This window comes from Notamacropus eugenii, chromosome 2 (assembly GCF_028372415.1).
Source record: "Notamacropus eugenii isolate mMacEug1 chromosome 2, mMacEug1.pri_v2, whole genome shotgun sequence".
Classification (NCBI taxonomy): Eukaryota; Metazoa; Chordata; class Mammalia; order Diprotodontia; family Macropodidae; genus Notamacropus; species Notamacropus eugenii.
This window is the reverse complement of record NC_092873.1, coordinates 374,516,549-374,537,703: the sequence shown is the minus strand read 5'-3', so window position 1 is coordinate 374,537,703 and position 21,155 is coordinate 374,516,549. Positions and strand designations below refer to the sequence as shown.

The window sequence follows — 21,155 nt, the reverse complement described above, 5'->3', positions numbered from 1 at the left end:
CACCTCATCTGGTGGTTATATCCTGTTTGTATGTCTGTTCCCATCCCCACCTTCATCTTCCCTCCTCCTGGGCCAGTATTGGTTAGGGCCCCTTAGGCCATAGGTTTCAATTTCATATTCTCTTTTGATAGGGTTACTGACCTGGTAGATGATGGAAGTGTTTTAGGCTTAGACTTGTATTTGAGCAAGGTATTTCTCATGATATCTTTGTGGATTAGATGGGAAACTAAGGGCTGGATAACATTTTAGATAGTTTGAACTCTGAAATGGTTGAACTCTTGGATTCAAAGAACAGTGTGTGACTTAGGTCAGTAGCTGCCAGTAAATCAAAGCTCTGTTCTTAGCCCTGGTTCTGTTTAACATTATTGGATAAAGGCATGGATGTAATGCTTACAGAATTTGCATATGTCTCAAAGAAACTCAGTAAATGGTAGAATTGGAAACCACAGAATATCGGGCCAGAATTAACAAGAAGTTGAAGTTTATACGGGTAGATAACTATTTTGGGTTAGAAGAAATCAGTTTCCCAAGTACAAAGTGGAAGGAGGCATGGTTAGCAGCTTTTTTCTGAAAAAAGATTTTGGGGTTTTAGTGGACTATAGACTCAGTAATGGGTGTTTAAAACAAACATTTGAGTTAAAATGAATAGCATGAATGATTTCATATGTATAACCTATATACTTACTTACTCTTTCAGGGAAAGAGGAGATGAGGGAGAAAATTTGGAACTGAAAGTTTTAAAAAAAATGTTACAACTTATCTTTACAAATAATTGGGAAAATAAAATATTTTTGAAAAATGAATAGCAAGAGCTTAAAAGCTGTCACATAATAGGGGAAATCCTTGTTAAAAATCTTTTCAGAGTATAAGTAAGTATAAACAAAACTTCATATTTCTAAATCTTCAGAGTGACACTGAGATAGATATTAACCCTATTTTGTAGATGAGGACACTGAGGTGTACTGAGAAGGTAAGTAGATTGCCCAAAAGCAACATAGCATAGCAAAAATTTTAATCAGCAAAATCACCTTGAAACCTCACAATAAGCTCTGTTGCAAATTCTAAGTTTTCTCACTTTTTCTTAGTCCTTGATGTTCTTTACATCAAATCATCAGATTGTGAGCTATTCTATTTAATGAGAAACTCTTTTTCTTTCAACGTTGATCTGTGTTAGTTGGGATAGCAAGATGGCTTTAAATTGTCTTGCTTCTTACTTTGCTTAAATGATTTTGGCCTTACCATGAATTCCAGGAATTAGTGTATTTCTTCCTAACAATCCTGAAATAAACTACTACCTGATAATTTGTTGATAGTGCTCTCTTAATGGTAAAAATTAGAAGACAGAAAGAATTGTGCCAACTTTTAAGCAAATTAACCTGTTCAGCATGTTAAAAATTTCTATAGCATGTTATCATTTGTTTATGGAAAGCTAAATTTATCAAAATCATAGTATTTTGTATATGGATATATGTGGAATTATGTTTGATTGGCAGACCTATTTGGAGAATCCCCATCTGAACTTCCTGTACCAATATTAAAGGCATCTTTTGTATGTGTTATTATGGTGATTAGTTCTTTGAATATTTACTACTCATGACTTTGGCTGCTCTTAAAATCTCCCAAAGGAGTCTTCATTAGAGCTCAGTGGCATTTGGCAACACTTTGCTTTGAATTATTATAATAAAATATTCTTAACTTTGTTATGATGTTTGTAGTCATTTGAATCTAATGATATATACATATTGGGTGTACGAAAAGTCTTGTTGCTGCTTTCAGTTTTGATAACTTCAGAAATATAAATAATACAAACTGACAGAACATTTTAAAGAAAGAATTTGTGGGACTTTGATGAAATGTTTATGTAGTTGATGAAAGAAGAGGAGGCATCAAAGATACAAAAAAGACTTTTGTATCATAAATGAGTTAGACATTTAGGGGAGTTTAGAATGGAAGAAGGAGGTAGATTTCGGTCTTGGACATTTTTAGTTTGAGTCAATGAGGGGAAGGAAGTAAGTAAAATTGGCTTTTGGACTGTTGGAAATGAAGGATTGGAACTTGAATATGGAGTGTTGGAACTAGAGATGTCGCTGAGAGAATTGGCAATAATGAGGTTATGATGGAAGTCATAGATAATTTCTCTGTTGTGATAGAGGAAGGGAGTGCAAGAAAAGTTGGAAGAGAGGGAAAGGGAAGAAAAACCAAGAATTAGAACTTTGGGGGCTTTTCCAAAGAGGTTTAAAAGAACACAGGTAGCCAGAAGAGTCATCAGAAGGATAGGAAGACAGAGTAACTAAGGAAAAGGGGTTGTGGTTAGTTAGCAGTGTCAGCAGTTTGAGAGGTTGCTGAAGAATGAGAAAAGGGTTAGAAATTAAATTAGGGTTTGAATTTGGCTTGAAGGACTGACCTTGGAGAAGAGGGGAAAGGGAACAGTGCTAGGCATGTTCTAAGCATTTTACAAATATTATTTCATTTGATATAGGGATGATTGACAGAGGGATGAAAGTGGATAGTACAATACTTAAACAGGATCAGATATTGATCACTTGCTCACAGTTTGTCAGGGAATATAGAAAAATGGACATGAGATACAGGAGACAAGTCCTTCTGGAACCAGTTTGAATTTGAGGTAGAATGTTATCAGGGACTTTAGACTTTAAAAGTTTGTTAGCTTTTTGGTTTGGTTTTTAGTTTGTTTGCAGAGAACAGCACTGGCTCTGTAAAATTTTAAGCATAGGCATTGCTGTCCTTTAGTGCAGAAGACTTTCTGTTGCCTCCTTTAAGGGAATCATATTGAACCCTAAACAAAGGTTGGGGGGAAGGAACTAATAAGTAAAGGTAGGCAAAGACATGGAGGTATTCTATTAACCCAAAGAGGAAAGGATTAGAGATCTAAGTGGAAAGTTAATTAGAAAATGAAGAAGCAAAAAATTCATAATTGATTTTTAAGTGTTTCATAGTTTCCTTATATTTTAAGTGTTTTCATATTTTCTTTTAGGCAAGAAATTCAGAGAATTGCCTTTCATTAGCCAAGTTATGCAAGATAACAGAAGGAAAACAAATTTTGAATGTACATCCATGATTGATTAATATTTTAAAACATTGAAACTTAACATAATCAAAACTCAGTTTATTAATTTCCTTGAAAACCTGCTCCTTCATGTTCTTATTAGCAATATTATTTATCAAGTTCAAAAGATAAGTATGTATCTTTTAGTCTGCTCTCTCCCCTACCTCTTATATTTCATTATAACAAAGTTATGTGAGATACTATAGAGGAAGAATATTCCCTCCTCTGTTCTGGCTCTCTCCGCCTAATACAGGATCTCTCTACCATCTGACTATACTGTCCATAGAAGTCTCCTGACAAGTTTTTCTAGATTTCTATTCCTTTAAAACCAGCCTTCTTTTAACTCTGAGTTCTCCAGATCTGGTCATGTCAGTGTCATGTCAGCTTTTAAGTGTCTCTCTCTCTTCCCTTTTGTCTTTGTCTCTCTGTCTCCCCTCTCCTTTCTCTCTCCTGGGTCATATTCCCTTAAAATCATGTCTTCAGTCTGTTTTTGTTTTTTAACATAGAACCTAGCAAGGTCCTCAAGTGCAGCCCTTGATGTGGCCTCAAGATTGCAGGTTCCTCACCCCTGGTCTAATGTATACAGGTGATTAGCCAGTGTTTGAAGTGAGCAGGAGCAGTAGCTTAAAATTCATATGGAATATAAGTTGTGCAGTATTAAGTTCCTAATTCTTTTATTAAAGGTGAAAAATACTGTTCTTTATTCTAGGATGTATAGTGAGTCTGAACCTAAATGTGGCTAGAAATTGTTTCCTTAGAGCTTGAGTTTAGACTTGTGGGTCGAAATTCTTCCATAAATTATATTCTTTCTGGGCATGGCAATGTTGAATCCAATTAATAGTCAAAATATGGTTTTTGAAGGTTTTTTAGCATCAATTATATAGTCTGTAATTGCTGTCTTAACATTTATCTTAACTACCTTCTATGCTCATTTGATCTTGATATCAGCTGTGATCTTTGTTGAGCTGGTATAAAGAGAGAGGAGGAATGCAACTATGTAAGCAAACTTGGGTTATAATTACCATTTAGCAGCAGCTTGTGTTCTTTTCTGCTGGGAAGGTGAATTGACTCCGTGGCTAATGAGGCTGGCTCAGCAGAGGGTTTTTACTACAAGGCAGGAGGGTAATTTATTTGAAGTATTCCTTGAGCTCTAAGCACATTTTAATTGGTCAGTATCATTTATGGGAATTAATGGAGAAATTAAAACTCAGGAAGGGGAAGAGACAAAGGAGTTTTTATTATTTAGCAAAAGGCCAGAACTATTGAAAGAAAAAGCTACTGATACTTATTGAAACCTCATGTCTAGAAACCATTCATTTTAAAATTCATTTAGGACTTTTGATTCCCAAAGGATTTCAGAACAAAAGAAAGAGAAATTAATGTCTTAACTTTGTTTTTCTTTCTTTGGGCTAAAAAGAGTATTTGTAATTTATAATACTTGATCATATACTTTAGACAATAGCATAGTGATTCTTGTTTTCCTCATCACTGTAATTTTCAAACTTAATAATGATAATAGCTGACATATAATGTTTTAAGATTTTATGAAGTGCTTAATAAACATTTTCTAATTTGACAATCAGTAACCCTATGAAATAAGGTTACTTAATGTCACTGTTGTGGAACTGAAGCTCAGAGAAATTATGATGGTCATACAACTAGTGGGGGTGGGGAGTTGACTCCTACATCATTCTAAGATTCTAAACTTGATGTCTCTCAATTGAGATAGAACTGAAATTAAAACCGAATTTAAATTAACTGAAATTAAAAGTGTTTAAAAACCCCTTCAAATGCAAGTAAAACATCTAAAAGGTGAAACTGCCTGCTTTGATTTTTTTTTAATGGGTTTAACCAAAAAAAGAAGCTTATCCAAGAACATTTCCACAACTCTTTCTTCCCTTTTGGCTTAGTAAAAGAGTGAAACTATTCATGTTTGCCAAAGCCTAGGTTTCTGATGGGTGAAAATAATTCTTTGTGTGCTCTATAGTCATTTGTTTAATGAGATAGTCTGGAATTTTAAGTTCACATCAAGGATATCTGTTTAGTTTTCAGAAACTACTCCTTCCCCTGTTTGAAAATTAGAGTATTTTGGGTATCTTTTAAAATTTTGTACTTGATTTGTCAGGCATCTGATTACTTACTTACTCCATACCTATTCTGACACCTAATCCTGGTGGTGTGGTGTCCCTGGGTTCCTGAAGACTGTGTTAATTCCAATAAATGAATGCTTTGCTAGAATAAACGTTGCAAAATTTGGAGAGATCAGTCAGTAGGTTAATTGCCTTGTGCAGAATTTTAGGGGTGAGGCAACTAAGAAAGGCCATTTTATTCCTGACTGATCAGACTTGATGAAAAGAGTATATATACTGAAGAATCATGAATTCTTAAAGTACAAGGGATCTCAAAGTCTTAGTGTTTAAAAAAATTTTTAAACTATATTAAGACTTTTGGGACACTTTGTATGGAGGTATCATCAAAGAAATGATTCTAAATTCTTTTGTTACCCAGAAAAATAAAATTTGTTTAGATCTTGAGACTTAAACTCATTTTAAGTGGGTAGGTGGTTTCCTCACTTGCTTTGGATATCAATTCTTACGGTAGATTTGCTTTTACATTGGAAACAAATAGGGATTGGTTTGGCTTTCATTTTTTTGGAGGCTGTTAACATTACACCATCTTCCTCCAAGTACCTAGTAAAGCAAGGCCCTTTTGTTGGCTTTGGTAATTTTCATAAACTTCAACTTATTCTTAGGTTTAGACTTAAAAAATCATGCTGCTGTTTCCTGATTTTATGTTCCTCCCTCTTTTTGTTGTGTGCTTCTTTTTTGAAGTGTGATTTCAGCATTAAACTCTTAGTTTTATCGCACTGATTTAGATATTTCCTCCTTTCTTCTGAAATAGGATTATTTGTATCTTGTATAGAGAGATGTATTGTATAGCCAGTATATGAAGTCTTTAGGGTCTCTCATGCCTCTAGAGCTACATTTCCCCTTAAAGCCTTTGGGATGCAAAATTATTTTTTTCCTCTTAACTTTTGGATATCTACTTTCCTAAAATTCATGGCACATGCATGTCCAGTGTTCTCTTCCTTTGCTATTCTAGACTCTCAGATATCACTTTTTCTTTTTGTCACTTTCATATCACTGACCATTCTTCACTGTTGCTCAAATGTCTAGAGTAGCAGTTACCTTATATTGCTTCCTTTTGATATATGAAACAAAATTGTCAGGCAGGATGAGAATTTTAAATAGATTTGCTTTAAAAAAAAGTGGAATGAATCTGATGCATATATCCAAATAATTGCAATCTCTGCCCCCTATTCACTCCAGTCCCCCTTCCCCGTCACTATTATATTTTGTTTCTTTGCTAGTTTGTGGTCTGTGTTAGGGAGGCTATTAACAATGTTTTCCTTCCACACTTTGCTCTTCCACATTCATTAATTTTGTTTTTCTTTTCACTTATGTGAAGCACCCTTCTGTACTTAGATCTGTAGATTTTTATAGAGATAAATAACCATTTCCCTCTCCATTTCTCTTAGCTTTCTTTGAATAAGAGATCCTTTTATTACAATATTCTAGTAATTAGTTTTATTCTCACCAATTCTCAGTGATACCAACAAAAGCATATTCTTACCTTGTATTGAAAAGTTAAAGGTAATTTTGCTTAGTTCTTTGTACCGTGTTATCTTGATAAGATTTTGTTTCTGATGTACTACTTTGCTTGCAATTGAGAATTATTAATTGCTTTAGTATAAGAAGTTACTAATGAAAGTGGCCAACTTATGTAACAATACTTCTGGCTTTCCTCCCAATCAGGTGACTTGTGGAGTTATGATTTTTACACTGGAGAATTTGTGGTGTCCCCAGAACCAGACACAAGTGTACATACTCTTGATCCTCGGAAACACAAGTATATAATCTTGGGCAGTGATGGACTATGGAACATGATTCCTCCTCAGGATGCCATTGCGATGTGCCAGGACCAGGAGGAGAAAAAGTACTTGATGGTGAGAAGAGAGATTTTGATAATTTGATGTTGCTGTCCTAATTTTGGTCTTTAAGTACTATTGTCAGAGGCCTTGAATAGAAATTAACTATTCCTTTTAATTTAGATTGTGCAATAGCAACCTATACAGAGAGCTCCCACATTTATTGTCTTTAAAATGTCCTTTGACAGAACCCATTATATAGAAAGATATAGAAAGGAGAAGCCATTTTATTCCCTCCCAAACTCATCCCTCTTCCACACTTCCCTTTTTCTTTCTCCCAGGTTTGTAACTTTAGCATTATCCTCATTTCCTATTTCCCCCTCATCCTACTCTTCAGTGGCCAGATCTTGCCATTTTTTTTTTAACCTTCAAAGAATCTCATGTCTTACTCTCTTTCTTTATTCATTCAGCCTCTGCCTGACTTCAAGGACTTATCACTTACCTATCTCTTAGATTTTTTTCAAGTAGCTTACTAATTGCTCTTCCTGTCCCAAGTCTCTCCCCTATCTAGTCTATCCTCCATAAGAAGTGACTTTTTTTAAGTGCAGATCTGACCATGTCACTTCTGTACTTAATCAACTCCAGTAGTTCCTGATTACATTTTTAGGGATGAAACAAAACAAAAACTACTTTATCTTTTTTAAAGCCATTCACAGCCCATCCCCAAACTATTTTTCCAACATTAGGTATTATACAATCCCTTCTTGTTTAGCACAGTGACTGGATAGTAGACACTTAAGACATGGTTTTTCCCTCTCCTTCACACCTCTCACACTTTGTGATCCAGCAAAAGTAGCTTTCTCTCTGTTCTTTACACACATCACTCCTCTCATTTGTGTGTCTTTTTATTGGCCATTCCTCTTAGCTGAAATGTTCTCCCTCCTCCCCTGTGCCTTATGGAGACCCTCTGCTCTTTCAAGAAGCTTAAGTACTGCTTTCTATATGAAGCTTTTTTTGATCCCCACAATTGCTGGTGCTCTCCAAACTATGTTAGCAGCATGTTTCCCTTATTAACATGTATCTTCTTTGAGAGCAGAGGTTGTTTTATTCTTTGTGTTTGTATCCTCCCCATTTGGCATAGTGCCTGGCACATAGCAGGTGCTTAATAGGTGTTTATTGGTTGATTTGTAAGGGGGATTGGCCTGTGTGAAATACTGATTATGAGACTAGCTGGTATTTCAGATTGGCTGGAACACTGAGTCAGAAGAGGAATAGTAATGAGATAAGACTTGAGGGATAGATTAGTGCCAGAAATTGGAGTGCTTTAAATACCATACTGAAGAATTTGCATGTTTCCCCAAACCATTGAAAGCTGTTGAGCATGGGGATAGAAATGAGACGTGTGCCTCTGAAATTATGTGAAGGGCAAATTGAAGACAGGAAGGGAATAGAAGCAAGGAAACTCTGGAAGGAGGTGATTGCATTTTAAGAGCCACTACAGTTTTTGGAGGTAACTTAAAAACCAAAGTCCCAGGGCTCTGTAATGTTAATGGTGGGTAGGGGGAAGAACTAAAGATCTTCATGGGCCTCCATACCTTTTGTTAATTTCTGGTTTTACTTTGGGGCTTAATCATTGAAAGTGATGACTCTGGGTAGCTGCTAAGGAGGCCTCCCTGCTTTGAAAACCCAGATGATGTTGTTTCTGTCTCTAATAACTCTGTATATATGTAATGGTCAGACAATTAGATCTGTCTGTTTATGGGTAATGTTTGTATTGCTTACGGACAAACAATTGGAAGCATTGTCTGTTGCTCTTTATTTCTCTAGATCTGTTTTTCTAAAAGGAAAGCAACTTTTGAGGGGTCAGCAATCAACTTTAATCAAGCACATATATCATTCACTTAGTTCAGGGGAAAAAAATCAGCACACTGAACTTCGGGGAAAATACAAACAGAAATAAAGAGCACCAGATAAGGCTTCCAGTTGTCTAACCATTGCATACATACAGAGTTACCAGAGAGAGAAGCACCAACATCTGGGTTTTCAAAGCCGAGGGGCTCCTTAGAGGCTGCCCAGAGTCTCATCTGGCCAAACAAATGCTTCCAATGAATAAGCCCCAAAGTAAAACCTCACCTCAGAGTATTTATACACTTTTAAGAGCTGGAGGGCTCTGAGCATCTGACCCAGTGCCTCAATAGAAATTAACAAAAGTTATGGAGGCTTATTAATGGGTGGGGAAAACCTTTAACTCTTAAAACCTCCCCCTCCCCCATTAACCTTATGTTAACTTTACAGGCTCTTAGGGGTAGGAATTGTATGTTTTTTAGAAGGGGAGCTTCATAGTTTTATGACTCAGAGCATTCTCAGTAAAAATCTCTTTAAAAAAATAAAAGATTGTCAAATTACTCAATCTTTCTGGATCTCAGTTCTCTCATCTTTAAAATGGGGGTAATAATACCCCAAGTCTTGGGAAATTCAAATGTGAGGTAGTTTATGTAAAGTGCTTTGCAAACTTGTAAAGCTCTATATAAATTCCTGTTAACTGTTTTGATGTATTTTTTTTTTAATGATTTAATTAATTGGAATTCTGGGTAAGTGAGATATTCTGAGTAATTTTAATTGTTTGGATAACTAGAATTAAAAAACTTAAAAAATATTCTTAAAACTCTTTTTCATGTCTTGGTAAATATTTAGAACATAAACTGTGATATCCCCTTTTTTTGTTTCCAGTATCAGTAGTCTACTTATTTTACATTGTCTACCTAACACTAATACTACTGATTTTACTTTCTCCCTGTTCATTCAGATGTTTATCTGAAAGCATAAACATATGTGAAGCAATCAGAATGTATTATTGTTGTCTTAGAATTCTGTGAAATTTGTTGATACTAATGAGTTTGGTGGTTGTTTCAGTGCTTTTCTACTTTCAATGTTAGAAGTATCAAGTAGAAGTAATTGCCAGTTAGTCTTGAGGTGGCTTTTATTTGGTCTGATACTAAGGAACTTCAAATAAGTTGAAGCAACAGAAGTAACTAGGTGAAAGTGAACAGTATTGGGCCAATCCTTTTAATTTAGACAAATATTTTTATGGAAGTAATATTCATCATTTTAGCATATTGTGCACCCATTATAGTAATGGAATGGTGAATGCTTTTGTCATAGGGTAACTGGGAGAAAAATAAAGGCAGCTCACTATTCTGTGTTTCTAATAACAATAGGAATTGTTATAGGATATTGAGAATAGGATCTTGAAAACAGTAGTATATAGAACAAAACTTGGATCACTGAGAATCTCGTCTTCAGTTGCCTGGGATTTTCTTCTTGTGAACTGAATTTTTTGACAAAAGTGAATGTGAATGAGAAGAAATAGATTCGAAATTTGCTTTTTAGACTTATTCTGAGACATACTGTAGGCTGGTCAGTAAAGGCTGTCAACAGCTTTTTACTGTAAGACTTATTAGTAAGTTTCTTAAAAAAAAAAAGCCACTAAAAAGGGCTGTACCATGTTCTAAGGAGGTAATATAATTAAGTCTTTGGTATAGCAAATTAGCTTTTGGTTAAACTTAGCATAAAGTCCTTCTGTATTGTATGCCCACATCATGCATGGTACGTTGTTCTTCCTCAGAAAAATCATTGTGTAGCATGCATTATGTATTATTTTTATGACTTGGAGAATAACTTTACTTTTTTAAAAATAATCTATAGATTTACTTTTATAATAGTTGATCATGACTTAGAACTGATTTTGATTTTGTATTCTTGTTAGAGAACAAAGAAACTCCTCTTTCCAGGTTACATCACTCTTATAGAACAATACAGGCTTATTAGTGTACTTTTGCAGGCATGTATTATGGTGAGAAATGGGGACTGTACTTGAATTTGAGATGATTAAAATTTAAGGATTAATTGAGATGAATATTTGCTCAGTTCATGGTTGTTTTCTTGTCATTTGGATCATGCTGTATGTTTGAATCAATATAGTCATATTACAAGGGATTGATTTGGAATGAGCAGTGTACTCAGTTCAAATTTATTTTCTTCTCATTTGACTGCTATATATGTTCTAATCACAGTAAGAAAATTCTAGGTAATTAAGTGGTCATGGTTAATAAAGATTTATTTGTATAGCACACAAAAGCATAAAATCTCAAGAGTTGGAAGATAATTCTGAATTAATATGGTCCCAATCTGTAATTAGTAATTTGAATTGAATCTTTTTCATGAAGGAAGAAAAGGAAGATACTTAATTAAAGGATAGTTGAGATCTGAAAATTAATGTTATATCTTTATATTATTATAAATTTATTTAGTCTCCAGTCCTTGTACTCCTGTATTGAAAAATGTCTTCCATGAAGAGGACTGTTTTGTGAATCATTGACACAGAATTTCCCAATTCCCAGAGGAACCATTAGTGAATGTACTATTAAGATACAATATTTTGAATTGCTTCCATGGAGCTTTTTATGTTTGAATGCTAATGAAATGTACTTGTATAATACCTTGCCAGCCACTTTTGAAGTTCATCATATTATGAAAACCTCCTTAAAAATAGGTCCTCATCATTTGAGGTAATCTGAGAACTAAAAAAAAAAATCTGGATTTCACTTATGCATAATGTTCATTCGTACTACAAAATCTAATTCTCCAAACCTGCTCCTTTTAGAATGTGTTTTTCTTAATTTTTAATTTGACCCTCCCTAATTAAAATGGTAAAGTAGAGGTAAAATTTCTTGCAAACCAAATAGATAAAAATAGATGAAAAATAATTATGTTGTGAACTTGTTTTCTAAAAAATAAAAAAGTAATCTAAAACATTTTAAAAAACTTTGGTGTATATGGGTAATTTTTATTTCTGGCATGATGAATACTGAATTCTAAGTTCTAAACAGGTAAAATAGTGAATAAATCTAAACTTTTTAAAAAAAGGATCATATTAGGCGAAGTATTTTCTTGCTTTTCCTTGCAAATGTGATCATTGAGATTTACAAAGCAGATAATTTGTAAAAATTTCCTAAAAGATTATTTGAAGTATGTTTGCATGCTCCTGCTGTGCATTTAGAGAGTGATTTTTTAAAAGTACAGTTTATATTTCTTTTAGGAACATGTTTATTGCACTTTATAGGATTTATCTTCTGTGATGCTTTTTGAAACTGTTATGTTGTAATTTATAACACAGAAACTTGCTTATTGTAAGGACTCAATTTTTTATGCTAAATTCCTCTCAGAAGCAAATCTTGGGGGCAGGTAGGTGGCAGAGTGGAGCATTGGCCCTGAAGTCAAGAGGACCTGAGTTCAAATGTAGCCTCAGATACTTAACTAACTTTGTGACCCTAGGCAAGTCACTTAACTGCCCTCCCTCCCCCCAAAAAATAAAGCAAAAATCTTGACTTTTAACATTGATTTTTTTTTTTTAAATACAGGGGGAACATGGGCAATCTTGTGCCAAAATGCTTGTTAATAGAGCACTAGGTCGCTGGCGACAGCGCATGCTCCGTGCAGATAACACTAGTGCCATAGTCATTTGCATCTCACCTGGAGTGGACAATCAAGGCAGCTTCACACGTGAAGATGAGCTTTATCTAAATCTGGCGGACAGTCCCTCATACAATAGTCAGGAAACTACGATGTCTCCTTCTACCTGTTCCACTCCACCGGTCAAGGTAAAATTTTCCTATTTTCTGTTTTTATTATTATAACTCAACATTATATTATGTTTAAGTTCTAATTTCTACAGAATTTCTGCCACTTGGCATTTTTTCCATTGTTTTTAGTTTTAGGAAATTAAAGATTTTGGTGGTTGTTGGAAGACCTAGATTTAAATTCCACCTCTTTTACATATATTGACTCTGACCCTGGGCAAGTCACTTAATATCTCAGTTCTTAAGGTCAGAAGTGTCAAACAGGAGCCTTCTGCTGATCTAGATTAATATGTAATCAAGAAATATCTAGTAAAATAAATAAAAATGCTATATACAAGCTAGATTATGTTAATCTGTGGTTTTCCAAATCAGTACATGGTCTGCAGGGCAGGGATTGGGTTCTATTTGAATTTAACACTGCTCTAGACAGATCTCTAAGACTGTTATTTGCAGAGAAGGTGCTGACCTGTATTGAGAGATAAAGTTTGCACACCTGAGAGTTCCCTTTAACCACTGACATTATTATAAGTCCAGTCTTTATGTCTATCTCTTTGATGTTTTATCAACCTCTTGTTAAGTTTAATTCACTACCTTTAAGTATTTGAGTTTCCTTGTGGTTACTGGGCATTTCAGATTTACTGGCTATAGTCTGCACCAAGTTTAGCTTTATAATCTTGTGAGTTCCCTCTTAGAAGTTATTAAATGATTGCTCCCTTCAGTAAAAGATGTTATAGGATCGTTCTTTCCCAACTGTATACCTTGCCAAAGTAATTAAAGCAATTGAATAGCTTTTCTTCATGTAGGTTTTAAAACAACCACCATCTAAGGTGCTAAGATGTGACTTAGAAAACTATAATGATATTTAATATAGGTATGGGAGGTTCAGTATATATCAGTGTTTGACTGTCAAATTGTGGACAATTATTAGGACTTAATTAGTACTGCTGTTCCCTGCTCCTTTACACTCTCAGTAATTTCATCTTCCTTAGGACGTATTTTTTTTTATTTTCAGATATAAATTGGTAAGCTGCTAATCTCTGTTCACATTTTTAAGGGCCTTTGTTGTCAAAGTTTTCTGAAATTTTGCCTATCAAACCCTTTTTGAGGGCACTTTATCTTAATCTAGTTATAAACATATGATTGTTTTCAGTAGTTTCTATTTGGGGAGGGGCAGTTATTTGGATATATCTAGTGCTTTGCTACCTAATTTGTTTTAACACAAAGTGAATTCAGGAGGTATAGTAGGAAAACTGTTGTGACAAGAATATTTAATCTTAATATAGATAGCATATATGTCTCATTGTCTGTGTTGTAATGCAGTAGAAGATAAAATAGTATATCTGAAAGTATTTTCCCTAAAAGTTAATTTGAGATGCAAGAAGGCTTTTTGATAGTTTTTGATCCCTGGTTTATCAATGTCACAACCCACATACAGGGATGCAAAAAGATCAGTTGGCCTTACTAAATTAGAAAGAAGTAATCAGAACAATGCAGTCATTGATTAATTTCTGATAAGCTTTATAAAGGACAAAGTTTTGTTCCTGTGAAAATTTGTTTTCCTTTTTTTCTTGTCTATGAAACTTGAAGTCAAGTCTTCAAAGTCTTACTCTCAGAAATGCTTCTTGTAGATTCTGTTGTTTTGTGTTTCTGACAAGCTCCAATAATTTTTCATTTGTTTGGCTAACAGCCCCCATTAAAAGTGTGGTGATATTTCAGTTTATTTTGAATAATTAATTCTTAAGACTTTTAAAATATTTGGACATGGTTGACATGTGACCATAAAGAATCATATAACACTTTAACATCACAAAGCAGCCTTTACTGACAATATCTCATCAGAGTACAACCATTCTAATCTAAGCCTTGTGTGTATTACAGCTAAATAAATAGAAATATGGGATGTCAGTAAAGTCTACTTTGTGATGCTAAAGTGTTATATAAATGTAAGTTGTTATGAAGTTGGGGAACTTCCCCTTCCCACTTTCCCCCTTCAGTCTAAGTTGGTTCCTTTTATTCAAGAAAAAATTTAGTATTTATGATTTAGGAATAAAGATTTCTTGTGTGCTATGGTTTACGGAGGCAGGGTAGGGACAAAAAAGATATGTCTTGATTCCTGCAATATTGAGGAATTTTTGAAATTGATATATTGCTACCATAGAACCCTCCTCTTTAGCAAAAATGAAAGTTAAACCTCTCGTAATGAAGGAAGACTGCTTAATCTTTCTTTGTAACAAAGGAAAACAGCTGAGCAAAAGCTACTTGACTTGGCAACCTCATTTGACAGCATATACAACATTCTGTACCCATTGTTCCCAAACACTGCCTAGTGTAGGGAAAAGTGATTCGTTATTTCTCCTCTGGGACAGAGCTTAGTCATTGAAGCATGACTTTTTGATGAAGGTCTGTTTTAGCCTAAATAATTTATAGAGTATTCACTTCACATTCAAATTATGAAATAGTTGTTCTGTTGATAGGATGTTATTTAAACATATTTTTCTAGTTGAAAAATGTGCAATTTATGCACCTTATTTCTTATGTGCTTTATGAATCTAGAAAAAGGGGGTAGGTAATTCAAATAACATAATGTGGGGTGGATCTATAAAAAACTTTGACTGTGCTAACAGTTGCAATGTATTCCCACAGAACGCCAATAAAAAGAAAAGGAAAAGGAAAAATGCAAGGAGGAAATGGGGAAAGAGAAGCCTTCGCACCCGTAGTATCAGAATAATAGTCTGTGAATTTAAAAAGAAATGGCACAACAGAAATTATAATAAATTGTGTTAACTCTGAACTTGTCCCATTGTCTGTCTCTTTTGTAAAGGATTCCCATCAATTTTTAATCCATACTAGTCTAGTATTGTTCCTTTGAGACTTACTGTCTCTTTTGGATTTCATCATGGGTAGCCACAAGTAGTATGTCTAGCTGCTGTCTAGAATCTATTTAACTAGTTATTTTGTTGCAGCAGATGTCATTCTCACTATTTATTGCCACAAAATCTTTTCTTTTTTTTTTTGTTTCTCTGCTAAATCCATTAAAAATTGGGCAGATTTTTACCTGAGCTATCCCAGTTAGAATTTACTTTTACAGGGTAAAAATGAACTGAGGGTACCTGATTCAGTACAGGAAAAAGAACATACTCCATATATAGCTCCTTTTATTGTAAAGGAAAGCAGGTCTTCATTGCCCTGTCATCATTATCCAAAACATAGCTACCTTGAGGTTTGAGAAGTATTCATAAACATCTGCTCATTATCACAAGCAAATTGAAGATCATCATGCTTTTGAAGTGAGGCATACAGGTATAAAATAAGTGAACCAATGACCCAGAGAGAGAAGTTATTGTGTTTTAACTGTATTTTCTGGATAGAACACCAAGACAGGACTGTGTACTTTTGTACTGAGTCCCTTTATGTGAATGCATAGGATCCTGAGCTAATGGTGTTATTTCCTAAAGCACTTTGATGTTTATAATATGAAACTTAATTTATTTTAGAAACAAAACTCTCTGCTATTAAGTTTTCTAGCCTTTTCACTAGGGTAAGGTTCTTAAATTAAGTTTTAGAGATAAAAGTATAGTCTTAGATATAGTACTATCAGAATGTGGTTCCAACTATGTCCAGTTTTGCATCGGGAATTAATATTTATTTGTGACTAGAGCTGACAGCATTTCAAGTAGAGATCATTGCCCTCTGAAGTCATGATTTTCATGAATCTCTTGGGCATGTTGTTAAAAAGACAAGATATGATCACATTTAGAATAATTGATATCAGTGTAAGTAATGATTATCATAGAACAGGTAGTAAATTAGCCTATTTGATTATGGAGCTCCAGAAAGTGTCTAACCTGGACTTGAAGAATAAGTAAATCCTTGTTAAAATTTAAAACAAGGCTATGGGTGAATAGCAGTACTGTCAGACTCAAATAAAAACAGATCCCTGTAGGCCACATATTTGACTTATTAGAAGCCACAAATTCACATCTGTGCTGTGTTGTATTTTTATTTATTTTGTTAAACATTTCCCAATTTTATTTTAATCTAGTTCTGGCCTCACAGGGATTCTGTAGGCTACTTGCATTTGATACCTCTAGTATACAGAACAGTTCTCCACACAAAGCCCCATCCTCCACTGGATTCTGTCCCTGAGAAAGCTGCCAAGGAACTAACTTATGAAATAATACTTTACATATTTACATTCATGTTTTTGTACTTGTACATATATTTTATGAGATCTTTTGATGACTTTGTTCTTCATTGATTTGACAGGGTAAATGCCATTTTAGTATCTCTGGAGGTTAGGAGATTGCTCTGATTTAGTCTAGGAGAGAGGGAGTATAGGTTATTTCTAAGTTAGGCTCTGTTGAGTCCACTCTGCTGTAGACCTGTACCACATAGGTCCTTCAGATTAGAAATGATCATGGGTAGAACTGACTCTTAAATCTACCTTTCACTTTCAGAGGTGTTTAACTTGCTTTTTTTTTGGATATTCCTCATGACACATTTGGTTAACTATAAGAGACTTGACTATTTTCCTTCCTGCTAAGTTTGCGGAAATTTGAGTTAATCTAAGTTTTCTGATATATGCCCACAGTGTAACTCTCTGATACCCCATCATTTCTATATCTACTTTATATAACTTAGAGGGTAAAAGGTAGATAGTTACTGGAACTTTTTTAGTGAACTTCAGTTGCTTAAAGTTCACTAAATATTTGAGGCAAAAAACAAGAACAAAAAATCCCCCTCAAATCACTTAACCATAATTTTTTTTCCTCAAAGATGGCCTTACTATGTGATTTTTAAAGTTCTTTTTCAATTCTAAAATCTTCCTACTCTTCTTATAAGTAGCAGCTTAGAACGGCCAACCTTCTTGAACTCTAATCTTTTACTGTAACAGAATTTGGTACCTATAATATTGGCAAGTAAATCTATTTTGCCTATCAGAAGATTATTCAATTGTTGACTTTAACCTCCCCCTAAGCTTTTTCATGATCTGTAGTAAGGATCTTTTGAAGAGACTTAAAAAAATAGGTTTTCATTGCTGTTTTTGTTTCTCACATCATCATAGTTACCCCAAGTATCCCTTCTCTTTCCTCTCCCAGAGAGTCAGCCCATATGAGAAATACTAATTTTTAGAGAGGAAAAAAAATCAGCATAGCTGATTGCTACATTGAAAAAGTCCAGAAATGTACAATGTATAATGCCTGTGTAGCTTCCACCTCCATGGGGAGGGATCTGGGTTGTGAATGTTTTCTCATTTTATCTCTTTATAATTCTATTACATTTACTTTGGATTTTTTGGCGTGTGGTTCTTTCCATTTGCCTTGTTGTGGTTATTTTGTGCATGGTAGTTTTTCTTGGCTTTGCTTACTTCACTCTGCATCATTTCATAAAGATCATTTCTATATTCATTACACACATAATTTCTTACCACACAGTAGTGTAGTATTCCATTACATTCATGTGCCATAATTTGTTTAGCCATTTCCCAACTGACAAACATTTAACTTTGCTTCCAATTTTTTGCTATCACAAAAAGTGCTGCTATAAGTTTTTTGGTGTATATGGGGATATTCTTATTGATGATTTCGTTGGGCTATAAGCCCAGTAATGGAGTCTCTGATTCAAAAGGATATGGACATTTTAGTCACTTTATTTACATAATTCCAAACTGATTTCCAATGTGGTTGTACCATTTCACTGCTTCACCAACAATGTGTGTGTGCGCATATTGTTCCATAGCCCTTGAGGAGATTTTAAAATTAGAACTGATTCACTGTGGAAGCTTAAATTAAGAAATTTAATGCTCTTTATTTTCTTGATTTTTCAGAAATAGTGACTGAGACTCAGGCTAACAGAATAGTTTGCTTGCATATAGGATTTTTGTTCAGTCTATTTGAAGCCTTGTTCTTCAAAATAGTCTTTCTTTTGTTTACTATAGTATAACACAAAATAGCTGACATGTGACCATCTGATGTGCTTTAGGTAGATTGTTAATTGTGCTTTCCCTTCCATGAAACATTATTTGACTGTCTTCATCAGTGAAACCGTATATACTCCCAGACTTGGAGGACAACTATACCACAGTAAGACTATTTTCAACTTGTCTAAAGAGATGTGTACATTCAAGATCTCCAAAGAGAGTCTAGGAGGACTTAATCATCAGCCATAGCATCTGTTTGACAAGTTAAACTTGGTTTGTTGTGAAAGTGTTTTAGTTTTATGTATCTTAATTTTCCTTATTGTAATAGCTACAGGACTTTACTTTCAGGAATTCATTTAACTACAATATAAATAATTTCTGATATGGTTCTCCTTCTTTTTCAGTTTTTGGAAGAGGATGCATGGCCACGACTGAGCCCTAAGGACCATATTCCTGCCCTCGTTCGAAGTAATGCCTTCTCAGAGAAATATTTAGAGTTACCAACTGAGAGAGCTCGGGGTAGTGTCCAGTCTGTAGCAGTATCTTCAAAGGACCCAGAGGCAGTAGAGGAAAACTACTCAAAAGGCCTGACTTTGAGGATACATGACTCTTTGAGTAACAGCAATAGCCTCACAGTTGGCCTTTCCTCTTCTAACTCAGCAAACCCTACTGTGGACCAAAAAAACTTAAAGAAATCAACTCCTGGACAACTGAAAGCCCAAGAAGTTGAGAGGACCCCTCCAGCTAACTTTAAAAGGACACTAGAAGAATCCAACTCTGGACCGGCTATGAAGAAGCCCAGACGAAGTGGCCTAAACCGAAACAGTGGTTCTTCATCAGAGGGTCTTTCCTCAACCCCTCAACGTAAAAACTCAGTGAAGCTTGCTATGCGCCGTAGTCTTAGGGGCCAGAAGAAACTTGGAAATCCTTTGTTACACCAGCACCGGAAAACTGTTTGTGTTTGTTGAAGGGTATGGTGCCCATCTTAAAATCAGAGAAAGATTTTTTTTTTACATTGGTACAGAAGTCAAACATTTAAAAAAGAAAGTAGAAAGCCTTTTTTTCCTTATTCAAACAGCTTTTTATCTCAGCCTTGTACTCACTTGTATTATAATTGTGAATTTTGTAGATGTTAGGGTATAAGTTGCTGTAAAATGTGTGTAAATTTGTATCCTTCATACAAACTTAGTCCTTGAATAAAGTAATCGTGACGACAGGGCTAAATGTCTTTAAAAAATGAAAATAAAAATAATTAGATTTTAGAAATCTGTTTAATCTTTTAAGAAAGCTTATTAATGAACTGAATTTGTATAAATTACTTAAGAGTTTCACGACTTTTTAACTAAATTATTCAACAGACTGGAAAAGTGATGTATTTTCATAGTGACTCCACTCAAACAATCTCTTAGAGAATTCCTCTTTAAAATTTATTTTTTGATTTTAGATTTCATAAATGAAAACTGAAACTTAGTGGAAGCAGGTGAGCCATATAATAGCTTGATGTTAGGTTGTTCATCCTAATTAAAACACTATGCAGTATCTCTTCCATTGTTTAATTTTTCTGATACATGAGTCATCAAATCATCAAAAGGTCTGTTTGTGTGTGTGTATGTGTGGGGGTGAAATCAACTTCCCCATTACCCCAAATTTTCAATGCCATGACTATCAGGTTTTAAGTAGTTAGTCTTTTTTCATTATACCTTAAAAAAGGATATGACATTTTAAAGTCTTTTTCCAAATAACTGATGATGCTGCTAACTTTCAACATACTCATTGGCTATATGGACACTCTATGTTCATCTAATAAACCAGTGTACTGTTTTTGGTGCTCTTGCTTATTTTCTTTTAACAAGAATATATTATTTTTGTACACCTGATTATAGTTTGGGATACTAATTCCAAATGCACATATCTTAAATCCATCTTGTCTCCAAAATACTAATAAAGATAATTTGAGTTTTTAATATTCCTTAATTCCAAAAAAGTTACATAAGATATATCTTCTCTTTGATTAATTTTTTAATTGCTTCATTAATTTATTTCTGAAGTAGCATTTGTTACTTAGGGACTATTTTCCACTTGTAGGCTTGGTAGGACATCTTTTCATTGCAGGGAGAAAAATGAGGATTACCATCCCTAAGTGCAACGTTAGAAGATCTTCCATCTGTCCATCTTTCGTACCTATATTTCTCTACAGGGAATGGATTTTGATACAGTTGTTGAATTTTAGTTGTGTCCTACACTTTGTGATCTCATTTGAGGTTTGACTGGCAAATATACTGAAATGGTTTTTATAGATGAGAAAATGAGGCAAATAAGGTTAAGTGACTTGCTGTGGGTCATACAGCTATTAAGAGTCTGAGGCTGGATTCGAAGAGTTCTTAGCTGCCCCTTTTAATATAGTAAATCTTTTAATACCAAATCTGTTTTAGTAGAATCATATTTATTCTCAGGTTCACAAAACTGGAAGAGGGACCTAGAAGTTGAGCCTGACTTTCTCATTTGTAGGTGTAAGGAAATAGGCTTTGAGAGGTGGGAATAATAAACATCCCTTTCTCAAGAAGCTTTAGTAGTGTTTAACTATGATCTATTGCTTTAAGA

At 34.4% G+C, this 21,155-nt stretch overlaps 1 protein-coding gene across 2 annotated transcripts in view; it reads left to right on the top strand.

Moving 5' to 3' along the window:
* PPM1D (protein phosphatase, Mg2+/Mn2+ dependent 1D) overlaps window positions 1-20,375 on the top strand; it is a 44,707-nt gene extending 24,332 nt beyond the window's left edge. For both annotated transcript variants that reach the window (XM_072637749.1, XM_072637747.1), the window contains exons 4-6: window positions 6,883-7,073; window positions 12,416-12,655; window positions 18,959-20,375. In XM_072637749.1, coding sequence (XP_072493850.1) covers window positions 6,883-7,073; window positions 12,416-12,655; window positions 18,959-19,522 — 995 coding nt within the window. In that variant the 3' untranslated portion in view covers window positions 19,523-20,375. The remainder of the gene's footprint in view (window positions 1-6,882; window positions 7,074-12,415; window positions 12,656-18,958) is intronic.
* The last annotated feature ends 780 nt before the right edge of the window (window positions 20,376-21,155 follow it).